Source organism: Halichoerus grypus, chromosome 10, assembly GCF_964656455.1.
Source record: "Halichoerus grypus chromosome 10, mHalGry1.hap1.1, whole genome shotgun sequence".
In the NCBI taxonomy this organism is placed as follows: Eukaryota; Metazoa; Chordata; class Mammalia; order Carnivora; family Phocidae; genus Halichoerus; species Halichoerus grypus.
This window is the reverse complement of record NC_135721.1, coordinates 26,390,524-26,403,849: the sequence shown is the minus strand read 5'-3', so window position 1 is coordinate 26,403,849 and position 13,326 is coordinate 26,390,524. Positions and strand designations below refer to the sequence as shown.

At 40.6% G+C, this 13,326-nt stretch overlaps 1 protein-coding gene across 12 annotated transcripts in view; it reads right to left on the bottom strand.

The window, feature by feature from the left end:
- LTBP1 (latent transforming growth factor beta binding protein 1) overlaps positions 1-13,326 on the bottom strand; it is a 389,022-nt gene that overhangs the window by 86,544 nt on the left and 289,152 nt on the right. For all 12 annotated transcript variants that reach the window (XM_078056161.1, XM_078056162.1, XM_036119099.2 and 9 more), the window contains 3 exons: positions 9,648-9,770; positions 4,601-4,723; positions 2,098-2,220 (listed from right to left, as the gene is read on the bottom strand). In XM_078056161.1, coding sequence (XP_077912287.1) covers positions 2,098-2,220; positions 4,601-4,723; positions 9,648-9,770 — 369 coding nt within the window. The remainder of the gene's footprint in view (positions 1-2,097; positions 2,221-4,600; positions 4,724-9,647; positions 9,771-13,326) is intronic.

The window sequence follows — 13,326 nt, the reverse complement described above, 5'->3', positions numbered from 1 at the left end:
ATGGTTCTTCCTCCCACAGCTGTGAGAGGCATGTGAACAGCAACAGCTCAGTTAATTACAGCTAAATACCACTGGGGAGGGTCGGAAACACTACTAGTTGGGAATTAGCAGGCTGAAGTGCTATTATAGTTTCAAAGACAGCACTGAATTAGTTGAATGGACTCCAATTCTATTTATAACCTAGAACACCAGGGAAATTAGCCCTGACTTTAAGAGACAAAGGACCAATTATATACTCCAAAAGAAGCCTTCTTATTGAATATCTATGTTAACAATGATGAGCAAATTGGCTAAAAAGTTTTTGTTTGGCTTTTCATGTGGTTGATGTTGATAGAATAAAAAATCCTGGACTTCTGATGAGATGGGCAACACATTAAAACAGCCAAAATACAGGAATGCGCCGCCTTCTACTGAGGACCAATCAATAGCCTTGGTTGCCCTCTGGGTCGGTCAGGGGTTAGGACAGAAGAGATGCTGGTGGTCAGTTTAGGTTTTCAGGGCCTTAGCATGTGCCCCGTCGCCTATTTATTCTGGAAGAGGTTCTTCCATGGCTAGTCCCCAGCTGCATGCCTGCCTCTCCCACCTTAGAAAGACACTATGTTGAATCATTAACAGTTATCCCTATGTTACAGAGTTCCCAATACACAATTTTTCTTTTCTTTTTTTTTTTTTAAAGATTTTATTTATTTATTTGAGAGAGAGAGAGAATGAGATAGAGAGAGCATGAGAGGGAGGAGGGTCAGAGGGAGAAGCAGACTCCCTGCCAAGCAGGGAGCCCGATGCGGGACTCGATCCCGGGACTCCAGGATCATGACCTGAGCCGAAGGCAGTCGCTTAACCAACTGAGCCACCCAGGTGCCCCCAATACACAATTTTTCAATCAAATTTCATTATTTAGATCATCACTTGTTTGCCTATTTTTCAATAGGTATGTTGATTACAACTTTTCAATAGAGTCATTAGCCCTTTGAAGACTATTATTACCTTAGGATCAAATCCTAGATGATTTACTTATTCAGCAATAACATACATTTTAAGGCCTCTGAAACTGTCCCAACTGCCCTCTGGAAAGTCTGTCTCTGGTTGTGCCAAGTTCTCTGGTCAGTAAACTAGGATGCTATGAAGTATAATGGATCTTTCCCAACCAAGAGGGACTGACAAGGGAGAAAGTATCATGGCCATTTTTCACTGTGTATCACATTTGTGCCACAAAACCACTCCCTAAAAAGCTCATGTGTTTCTCTCCAAGGTGGGGTTTAACCCCTCACTCACAGACTCTAACTCTTCATATTTCTGGTCTCACAACTGACAGGTTCTACATGCGGGACATCAGAGGATGAACTGGGAAAAAACGGTGAGTTGGGTAGACAATGAGCACAGAGAGTTCATATGTGACAGGCTGGTGAAAGACCAGCCGACCACCCCACAGGCTCTGAGGCACAGCACGTGGTGGGGTGGTTACAATTATACCATGCTCTACACCTAGGGTATCTTTTAGAAATACTTATGCAAAAAACTCAAAATTGAATTAAAGTTTAGTTTTTTTCTTTTTTTAAGATTTTATTTGTCAGAGAGAGAGAGAGAGCACAAGCAGAGGGAGCGGCAGAGGGAGAAGCAGGCTCCCCGCGGAGCAGGGAGCCTGATGCAGAACTCGATCCCAGGACCCTGGGATCATGACCTGAGCTGAAGGCAGACGCTTAACGACTGAGCCACCCAGGCGTCCTAAAGTTTAGCTCTTAAAAACTTCCCAGCTATCTGGAAAATTCACTTGTGTTTACTTATTTGCATGCTGGTCCTGCATAAATAAGGTATTACTGTTCAGAACTATATACCCAGGATAAACCATCTAAAGCTGAGAAAAGTGAAATGGACTCTTTACTCATTTAGCTGGCAACATTCTTCTAAACCACGGCTCTGAGCAGTGCAAGGAAAACCTGGATTCTACTGGCTTCTTTTCATTATTTGTGTGACCATGGGGAAAATGATTTTGCAGGAACCTAATGTCCTGACTGTGAGGTCAAAAGGTTGGACTCAAGTACAAAACCCAGGATGATGCCCACATTTTTCTGCGATTCTGCAGTCAGGAGCAATTCTCACCTTCACAGTGGTCCCCAAGGGCAGATGCTCTGTAACCTCGGTCACAAACACAGAGGAAAGAGCCCTCTGTGTTCCTGCACTGTCCATTACTGCAGAGATGATGGTGCTGACATTCATCAATATCTATGGGCAAGAGAGTAAAAAAAACACTGTATAAGTGGTACTTTAAAAATATTTTTAATCATGCATGTAAAGAAGTCTATAAATTATCTAGGTTATAATTAATTTAGACTCTTTGTTATATGAATTAAACTGATCTCTAGTAAAAGGTCATGAATCCCCCAGGAGGGAAAATCCAGATGAACTTAAAATCTTAACCAGTAAGCTAAGAATCTGTACATATTAATCCCAATGTTCACTGATGAGTGGCAAATACTTTGCTGTCATCTGTAAGCCTCAACTTAGCTTCTCAAATCTCTTTTATACGTTCAAATAGAACACTGAGCTTAAAAGCACTTAGGCCTGTAACAGGTTGAAGAAGAGGTCAGCAAACTATAGCTCTACTACTGTAATCAAAATTTTATTGGAAAATAGCACCAAAAATTCATGTACTATCTGGCCCTTTACAAGAGAAGTTTGTAAAAGTGTCATGGCATAAACATCTTCATTTCTTTTTCACAGATACACCCTTCAGCCCCTTGGCAATTAGGCTTCCATTTTTTTTTCCTCTCTCAGTGATTTTCTGGCCAAATCTAATGGCCCTTCCCTCCTCTCAGCCAATTTGATCTTTGCATTGCCACTGAATCTCTTTTCTTAACCCACATATCCTCAGCTTAGAGATGATTTTTTTTGTAACCCAACCCTGAGCTCAGGCTCAGCACACACACGTGTCATATCCACACATCAGAAGGCACATGATATATGGCATGTATTCAATTATTTTACTTTTACCATTAGATTTTAAGTTTCCTGAGGGCAGGACTATGTCTACCACATCCTTTATGACTTAAATGATCTAGTGTTTCACAGTGAGTAGGCATTAATTCATGTTGTTTGTTGACAGGCTTTGTTCTTCACATCTGAGTACATTTACCTACTTCTGGCAATGGGATTCTAGAAGAGCCAACACAAACATCAGTTTCTTTTTTTTTTTTTTTTTTTAAAGATTTTATTTATTTATTTGACAGAGAGAGACACAGCGAGAGAGGGAATACAAGCAGGGGGAGTGGGAGAGGGAGAAGCAGGCTTCCCGCGGAGCAGGGAGCCCGATGCGGGGCTCGATCCCAGGACCCTGGGATCATGACCTGAGCCGAAGGCAGACGCTTAACGACTGAGCCACCCAGGCGCCCTAAACATCAGTTTCCATAGGGACCCCACACAACTCTGCTCTCCCTCGCTCTGTTACAGCATCATGTTGATTATCATGGCATTTGGCACCTAAAATTGATTTGCCCCTATTGATAATTTGATGGGTGGTTTTGCTTGTATCTTATTTTTGGTAGTGACATCACAGGCTCTTCAAAAGAAAGGATTATGAACATGATAGCCTTATTATATTATCTGTAGACTGACCTCTTCCCTTATTATACATTCATTTGTAGTTCTCAATGCACGGTGGGCATTTGATAAATGCTTAGCTAATTAGGGTCAGGAGTCACAGAATAAAGTAAAAAACTTTGAGAGGGACTTGTAGAATCTAGAACGAATTACTTAATTTATCTGTGTGCATGAGTATGTTTGTGTGTGCTCTCAACTCCTAGATAAGGAATTGTAATGTCTTTCCTTGTTCAAGAAAGGGGAAACTGAGGAAGGTCGTGATGATACTGGTTGATCTCTTTGTGGTACCATCATTTATAATAGCATCTCAGAAGACATTTGCACTCATTAAATAGTCAAAGTTTACATACAGCCATGGACATGATTTGTTTCCTTATTGGTCCTGTAGACTGTATATTCTGTTCTTAAATGGCACTTAAATGACCTTTCTTTTCAAGAACTCTAGACTCTTGTGCTTGTCCACCAGTGATACCATCATATCAAGCTCAGGAAGCATATACTTATTGAGAAGTGAAGTAATTCTGTGAAAGATTCGATGAAATATATTTTTTAAGTCTGAGGTCAACCTCAGCGAGATCCAAAATACTATCACCTGTAGAAACGGGACATATTTCACAAACTTGATCTGTGATATAAGGGGGATGCTGTTTCTTTCAGTCTTGGGCTGATAAAATAACCTTCCAATTGCTGAAATCTGAGTAGGTAAAATTTTCAAATGAATTAAATAGAACTGATTTTCTGCAGCAAGGAATTACACAGAGAGCAATGCTTTTTCTTCCTAAGATGAATGCTCAGCCACTGATCACGAATACCTTCTTTTTCAAATTTAACACTTTTCCATCCTGTGTTACTGATTTTTCTGACTTAAGCTGAGGTCCCTTGCTTTTTGGCACTCTCATGCAACCATCCAGTTAGCTTCTGAAAGACACTCCCTTTACTGAGTACCGTTTCTCAGGCCAGGGGCCTTAAATGAAAACCACAGTAGTTCACATAGCCACGCTCCTACCTTCACACTGGTCTTTCGCCGCTGAGAGCTGGTACCCCTGCCCACAGGTACACCTGAAGGAGCCCTCCGTGTTTCTGCACTGCCCATTCATGCACAGATTCCCTTGCTGACACTCATCAATATCTGTAAATAAAAGAGTGACAATTATTTTAAATTAGGCCTGTAACTAGAACATACCGTCACCTAAACTTTGAGCCTATAAATCAAGCTACGAAATCAGGTCCTAAAGATCAATGTCTAACTATTATTTTCTTCTGAGAATATCTTATTATTTAAAATGCATCTGAAAGGTTTTGCCAGGAGAACTCCATTTGGGGCACAGTCCTTCCCCTCAAGTATGACCAATAACTACCCATTTCCTGAGCAAAGCCGTATTTCTTAGCCTCTCATGTGGCATTAATCTTTTGAACTGTATCCTGATGTAAGCAAGGTGTCACATTATCCCATGTTTCCTGAAATAGCTCACATAAACTATTAATGTAATTGCAGCTCATGAATCCATTTTTTAATTAACTTTTTAGAGAAATTAATTTGGTTTACTAGAAACTTCTGTTTCACTTATTTGTAAATAAAACGGATCAACACCACAGCAAGTCCTGCCTGCCTACTATTGACTGCCAATAGAGAAATTAAATCAGTGAGCTGAATGTCGCTTTCAGAACGATGTTGTACCTTTCCAAATGCTCTAAGTCTATTAGCTTTAGGAGTGGTCGACAGCAAAGAACAGCCTATGCCACATTTTCTTTCAGCACATTCTAGTAAGTACTTGAGACGTCAGTTCAAGAACTTAAGACCAACAAGAGCGTGTGGAGCTCGTTGGATCTCACGTAATGTCTGACAACATTTTTAGTGCCTTGGACTCTTTTTGACTTTCTCAAAGAAGATGACAAATTAAGCATTCCCATGTGAAGATGTCTGCAGCGAGAATATACCCTCCATTCCAAGTACTGTCAGGGTATGCCAGACATCTTACATAAGTTACTCATTTACGTCGGGAATACTGTCAGAAGTAATTCATTATAAGTAATGACACACACACTTGGAACAACTTGAGGCAACCCAGTTATCTTGAATAAGGTGATCTTGGGGTCTTTAAAATGACCACAGGGACAGAGGCAGTGTAATTCCACAGATTAAAAAAAAAAAGCCTTTTTCTTTTCTGACGAGGGACAAAATTCCTACAAAAGAATGCTTTCTAATAAAACAGGCATGCAGGACAAATGTCTTCTCTCTTTTGTGCCAAGAGATAAATAGAAAACAGCGTTTTCCCTGAAAAGGATTTAAGGGACTTTCATACATATCACTGTGACAAATCCAGCTCAGAGTTAAAATAGAGACTATCTCCAGGTATTTATAAATTTAGGACGTATAATGCTAAAATGTACAAAGAGATACAAAAACACAGACACAAAAAAGAAATAAAGAAACAAGTACTGAATTAATACATGAGACAGCACATTCACAACATGAAAAAAAGTTGTCAGTACATTTAGTGAGGTGAAAACCCCAAGTCAATATTTAGCACTAAGGTGAAATTTGGCAGTTGCTGGAATATTGGAAAAGGGACAGATTTAAGATCTGGGAAGAATTTGACATCGGTGAGCTGACGTGGTTTGGGAAAGATTATGAAATAATTACAGAAAAAGGATGTTATATAAATTATTATCGTAAAAAGGGTGGGCTTTGATTGGGGAGTAAGGAAAATAATCAGTGTATATGTAGGTTTCTAAAGCAGCGGATGGGGATCTTGCCTGACCCCATCCCACACTGCAATGCAGAGACCAGGAAAACCAGAGTAGGGGGCAAGGTTCACTGGCAAGAGGCGGTAACAGCCCTTTCCCACCTCTAACCTTTGACAGAACGATGTTGTACCTTTCCAAATGCTCTAAGTCTATTTGTGCAGCTTTCTCTGCCTCCTAAGGTTTTCTCCCTTCCATATTCAAAATTTTAGGACCAAGGTCGAACAGCAGTACCTCGGAAAGGTTTCCCAGCAGCACGCAAGCAGGATTAGCTTTAACAGAACTTTGTACATGCCTATGATCTGGTGAATAACAACATCAACTACGTGTCAGACTCTGTCCCTGTGTTATCTCATTCTCCACACATTACCTCTGTTTCTGTATTTTTTTACACAATCCTCACATCCACCTGAGTAGGTACCATTACTGTTGCCTTTCTGCAGATGAGCAAGTAAGGCTTAGTGAAGGAAGAAAACTTACCCAAGCTCACACTTCTGAGTGTCCAAACTAGGTTCTGATATACTGCACTCCTCCTTTTTAAACTAAACTCCAGACTTCATTTGGGTTTCACCAGTTTTTTTGATTCATGCACTCTCTCTGTTCCAGGACCCAATCCAGGGTACCACACTGTATTTAGGGGTCCTGTCTCCCCCATCTTTCCTTATTCTTCACAACTTTAACAGTCTTGAGAGTATGGGCCAGACTCCTGTAGAATGTCGTCAATCTGGATTTGTCTGATGTTTTTCTCATGATTAGAGGTTGGGGTTATGGGTTTTTGGAAGGAATAAATACAAAGGTGAAACGCTCTGGCCCCCACATAAGGTCAGGGGTGTATGACATCCCTGTGACATTGCTGATACTGTTAACCTTCATCACTTGGTACTTTATTATCTACAATGATCTGTAGTAGGTTTCTATCTTTTCCAACCAATAAAAGTCCTTTGAGAGATTAAAACCTCTCAGTAGCATCTGCATTTGAACACAGTGCCTGGAACACGTGGGTTCCAGGATACACCCAAAAGAAAGGGAAGGATGAAGAGAAGCTTCCACAGCCGAGCATCACATAGAGGGGACACAGTGTTCCTAGGGCTGGCATCAAATGATGGTGTGAATTTGGGCAGGCTGGGAAGCCTTCTTAGAGAGGAGCAGGCTCAGCTGGGATGGCTGAGTAAGAAAGAGTGAAAAAGTGGTTAAAAGTCATTCACCCAACATGTGCTTCCTCAGAGCATTATCCCTCTAGAGAGTCCAATCCCCCAATTTTAGAGATGGTATGAGACTGGAAATCTGAGTTTATTTATCCAAGGTTGCACGGCGAACCACTAGAAGAACTTGGTAGGAAGGCTGCAGATGTGGGCTGGCAGGAAAAGGACCCGGAGGGCAGGGAGTTGCGCCCACCTGACCTGCTCCGCTGGGAGTGGCCAGTGTTCCACCGTACACAAGGAGTTGGGCCCCCAATGTGGAGGTCGGTGAATGTGCTACTGCCAGTGGGAGATGCTATAATTCTCACAAGACAGTAAGATATCTGTTTACTACTTGCCTACCATGGTGAGAAATTAACCTCCACCCTACATCCTTCACTTTGAGATACTTCAGAAAGAAGAAAAATTCACTTACTTCCTCTCTTCCTCCCCTGCAAAGAGCATGCTTTTAGGTTTAAAGAACTAGGAGCAGAAAGGAAGCCATCCACAGATTTGACCAGAGAATAAATTTAAACTTAAAAAAAAGCATTATGCCAAGAAAAATTAGAGAAACCTTGGACAAATTACAACAATAATACCCCCCAAAAATATATTTGTAATGCACAGACACATGTATATAATGGTTTACACATGTATTATAAAGTGTTCATATAGATGGATTAAAAAACCTGATAAATGGGAACAGATATAACATAAATTTACACAAAAAAATACAAATGTTTAACAAACATATGAAATAAATGTTGTAATAATTACAAGTGTCCAGAGAATTAACAGATACAAGCATAACTAATAATCTTTTAGAATTAAAAGAAACACATTTTAAAAATTAGAAATTAGTGTTCAGTCAAAATAATAAAAGACATTGGGATGCCTGGGTGGCTCAGTCGTTAAGCGTCTGCCTTCGGCTCAGGTCATGATCCCAAGGTCCTGGGATCGAGCCCCACCCACATCAGGCTCCCTGCTTGGCGGAAAGCCTGCTTCTCCCTCTCCCACCCCCCCGCTTGTGTTCCTGCTCTTGCTATCTCTCTCTCTGTCAATTAAATAAATAAAATCTTTAAAAAATAATAATAAAAGACATTAAAAACATTTTACCCAATTATTCCACTTTTATAAATAAGGAAATAATCCTAAAATTCAGACCAAGTTTTATTAAAAAAAAAAAAACTTGTTAGATTTGCTGTTTTTTAACATAATGATGAGAAGTTTTAAAAAAAAATGTAATTGTTCAACACATGAACAGCAAGAAAATGCTGAAATAGTAATACACTGACTCTTAAGCAGCTTTCAAAAATAATATTTGAAAAGAGTTTTTAATGATGTGTAAAATGCTTATGATATACTATTAAACGACAAAAAGCAAGATACAAAATCATACATATATTATCTTACTGATCGAAAATATCCATGAGATAGGACTACTGATGAATGAGATTGAGAAATTGTTATTTTTGTTTTGCTTATTTTCTGTGTTTGCTAGATTTTCTAAAATGAATGTTTTTTTAAAAAGATCTTTTTAATTTATTTATTTGAGAGAGAGAAAGGGAGGGAGTGAGAGAGAGCATGGTGGGGGGGCAATGGAGAAGCAGGCTCCTGCTAAGCAGGGAGCCCAATGTGGGGCTCGATCCCAGGACCCTGAGATCATGACCTGAACCGAGGGCAGAGGCTTAACAGACTGAGCCACCCAAGGCGCCCCTAGGATGAATGTTTTTTAATAGCAATTTTATTGAGATATAATTTACCACCACATAATTCATCTAAAGTGTACAATTCAATGTTTTTTAGTATAGTCACAGAGTTGTGGAACTGTGTGTATTGTTTTTATAATGAGAAGAAATGAAATAATTAGGTCTGTGGTTTATAGATGCTCTCTAAAAATATGCTGTTTTCCTTTATGTAAATAGATATGGTCTGTATGTAACCACAATGAGGAGTGACTTTCAAAGGCGCCAACAAAAATGTGCTCCAAGTAGCTCAGTCAAAATAAATGACAGGTAGCATGGTTCTCTCTCTCTTTTTATTTTTTGGTTCCCTTTTCTAAGCTAATTACTCTAACATATTCTCAAATGCAGTTCAAATAAAAAACAGAAATCTGATCACAGCATTTACCTTTGCAGCGCTTGTGGTCTGGCGTCGGGGTATAACCCTTGTGGCATGAACACATGTAGGAGCCTTCAAGGTTGGAGCAAGTACCGTTTGTGCAGACCTGTGGTTCCAGGCATTCATCCACATCTTGAAGAATGTTGCAGAAGGGGGAAAAAACCCACAAAGAGAGAAAAAAAGAAAACACGAATAAAGTTGAATTTGGCTAAAAATAGAAAGAGCGCATCCTCAAACAGGGACAGATTCTTTAAGATAAGCTTTCAAATTAGCCCAAAGGAGGAACAGGAGCTCTGGTGTGAGCTGCATGTATCATAGTTCTATGTCTTGATTTACTTTATGCAAACTCAAAAAAGGAACCAAGCATGCTCTGTGAATCAATTCCATGGAAAGCTCGTCGTAGAGGGGAGGGCAGAAGAGACGGCAGTTTAGGAGTAGCATCCCCTGCACAATGAAGTATTCCAAAGAATCAAAGACGTACTGAGGTCTAGCTATGGAACTGATGAATTCAGCAGGAAGGGAGGGTTCGAGAAAGCCAAAGACAGGACTCGGGACCTGAAGAAACCACAAGAGGTCTTAGCAGAAAGATAAAAAAAAAACTCTGATAAAATGTTCAAAGACAGCATTGAATCGGTATTATAAAAACCAATCTAGGGGCGCCTGGGTGGCTCAGTCGTTAAGCGTCTGCCTTCGGCTCAGGTCATGATCCCAGGGTCCTGGGATCGAGCCCCGCATCAGGCTCCCTGCTCCGCGGGAAGCCTGCTTCTCTCTCTCCCACTCCCCCTGCTTGTGTTCCCTCTCTCGCTGTGTCTCTCTCTGTCAAATAAATAAATAAAATCTAAAAAAAAAAAAAAACCAATCTAGGGGACAAACAAGCTTAGTGGGCAGTTTGAAGGTAGGGGACAGACTGTAGAGATAGATAAAATAATTGCTCATCTTCACCAAGCCCTTACTGCATGGAAACAGGAAAGGCTGTCCATGTATATGAGCTTATTTAATCCTAACAGGAGCCATAGAAGCCAACCATTTTATAGACAAAGGAACCAGGATTCAAAGAAGTTCCAGCAGATTGCCCAAGGCCACATGATTTGAGAAACTGGTGGCTCATAGGGGCATCCAGTCAGCTTAACTCCAAAGCCCATCCTTTTGACCTGTTTCTATTAACACAAGTTAAGTGTAGTGATAGAAACCGCTGAAGAGAGAATTAGGAATGTTTGTTTTTATTATTTGCTAACACAGCATTTATATAGAAAATCATCAATGTGTTCACTGATTTCATTCAGCTTTCATTATGTTCTTACTAGAATATTGTTAATTCAGGGGCACCTGGGTGGCTCAGTTCGTCAAGTGTCCGACTCTTGAGTGATTTCGGCTTAGGTCATGATCTCAGGGTTGTGAGATCGAGCCCCCCGTTGAGCTCCAGTGGGGAGCCTGCTTGAGATTCCTTCCTCTTCCTCTGCCCCGCCCCTGCTCACTCTCTCCCTCTCTCTAAAATAAATACATCTTTTTGAAAAAAGATGTTAATTCACAAAGAAAAACTTGAGTTCTGTGCCCCACCTAAATGCTTTTGTTAAGTCCATTGTATGTTGTAGTTGAGAAGACTGTGTAGCATGAACAACCAACACCGTAAGAGGAAAAATTTAAACCACTAAGTGCTGAAACTACACACAGCATCATGATGTAGGCTTAATTTTACAGCAGTCTGTAACTCAATCCAGGCATCTTAATCATAAGGCAGACCAACAATACGGAGGAAAATGCTCTTGACTACATCCATTTCATTTTGCAATGCTCGCCATGAAAGCAATAAAGCTTGCCACCCTCCTAATGTTAACAGGCAGAGAGTCACGAACACATGAACATCAGAGATCTAGTTCTAATTCAGCATTCCAGAGTTTGGACTGCATTCATTTGCATGACATTTCCTTAAACCTGTATTCTAGTTTTCTCTCTCTCTCTTTTTTTTTTTTAGATTTTATTTATTCATTTGAGGCAGATACAGAGAAAGAGAGAATGAGCAGGGGGAGAGGCAGAGGGAGAGGGAGAAGCAGGCTTCCCGCTGAGCTGGGAGCCTGATGTGGGGTTCGATCCCAGGACCTGAGATCATGACCTGAGCCGAAGGCAGACGCTTACCCATCTGAGCTACCCAGGCGCCCCTGTACTCTAGTTTTCTTAAAATGATATCTAGAAATAGAGTAGTACCAAAATGAGGCTATGGTGTGTGAGCATGCATGCACACACACAGCAAACTGAAAACAGCCAACCAACTGGCATTGTCTGAGTGCTCTACCTCGCTTTCACAAAATCAGTTATGGTGAACTGGACCCTACTCTATGATAACAAAAAGAGCACTTCCAGACTGACTCATTGTCCATCCTTTCTTTGGTTGTGGGAGTGCACTTTTATAAACACCGAATGCAAACAACTTGAAAGAAGAAGCTAAACGCTGGAGCCAAAATAAATAATGGGATAGAATGAGCCTAGACACTAGGCATGTAAATTCCAGACAGCAACATTAAAATGTCACGTCTGGTATCTGGATCGGTCTCAAAAATGTTAAAAAAGTTGAAAAAGGTATGGATTGTTCTCTTTAATTATGTATGCACCAGGAAATGTGATTTATAGGGCTACAGGATATAACAACAAAATCAATTTCTAAGACCATATCTTCTCTAGTTAAAGCAAATTAACAGGGGCGCCTGGGTGGCTCAGTTGGTTAAGCGACTGCCTTCGGCTCAGGTCATGATCCTGGAGTCCCTGGATCGAGTCCCGCATCGGGCTCCCTGCTCAGCGGGGAGCCTGCTTCTCCCTCTAACCCTCCCCCCTCTCATGTACTCTCTCTCTCTCATTCTCGCTCTCTCAAATAAATAAATAAATCTTAAAAAAAAAAAAAAAAAAAGCAAATTAACAGACAGTACAGATGATCGTTCACGAAATACTTTCAAAATACTTGATACTAAGGCGCCTGGGTGGCTCAGTCGGTTAAGTGTCCAACTCTTGATTTTGGCTCAGGTCATAATCTCAGGGTCATGAGATCAAGCCCCACATTGGGCTCTTCAGTCAGCGTGGAGTCTGCTTGTCCCTCTCCCTCTGCTCCTCCACTCACTTGCAAACACACTCTCTCATTCTCAAATAAATTCTTTAAAAAAATACTTGATACTTACACTTGAATTAACAGTACCACAGTGCCTATTTAAGAGCTGCTAAGAGAGTTGATCTTAAAAGTCCTCATCATAAGAAAAAAAAATTTTTTAATTCTGTAACTATGGTGATAGACTTTCACCCGACTTACTGTCATCATTTTGTAATGTATACAAATATCAAATGATTATGTTCTAAACCTGAAATTAATATAATGCTATAGAGTATCATACCTCCATTTAAAAAAAAAACAGAATATATAGTAGGAAGGTGCCTGGAGTGGGACCTCACTTGACGGATGTAAAAGGAGTGAAATAAACTCAGTGTTTTATCTTTCACCCAGACCTATCTCTTAAACTGCAGACCCACACAACCTAGTTGGTCAGCATACTGGACATTTCCCCTTGATGTCCCATAGGCACCTCTGAGTCTTCACAGCCCAAACTGATCTTTCTCCCTGGGTTTCTTTTATTCCAGGTCAATACATGATACCACTATCCACTCAGATGCCCACGTCAGAAACTGGGAGTCATCCTTTCTAGATTTC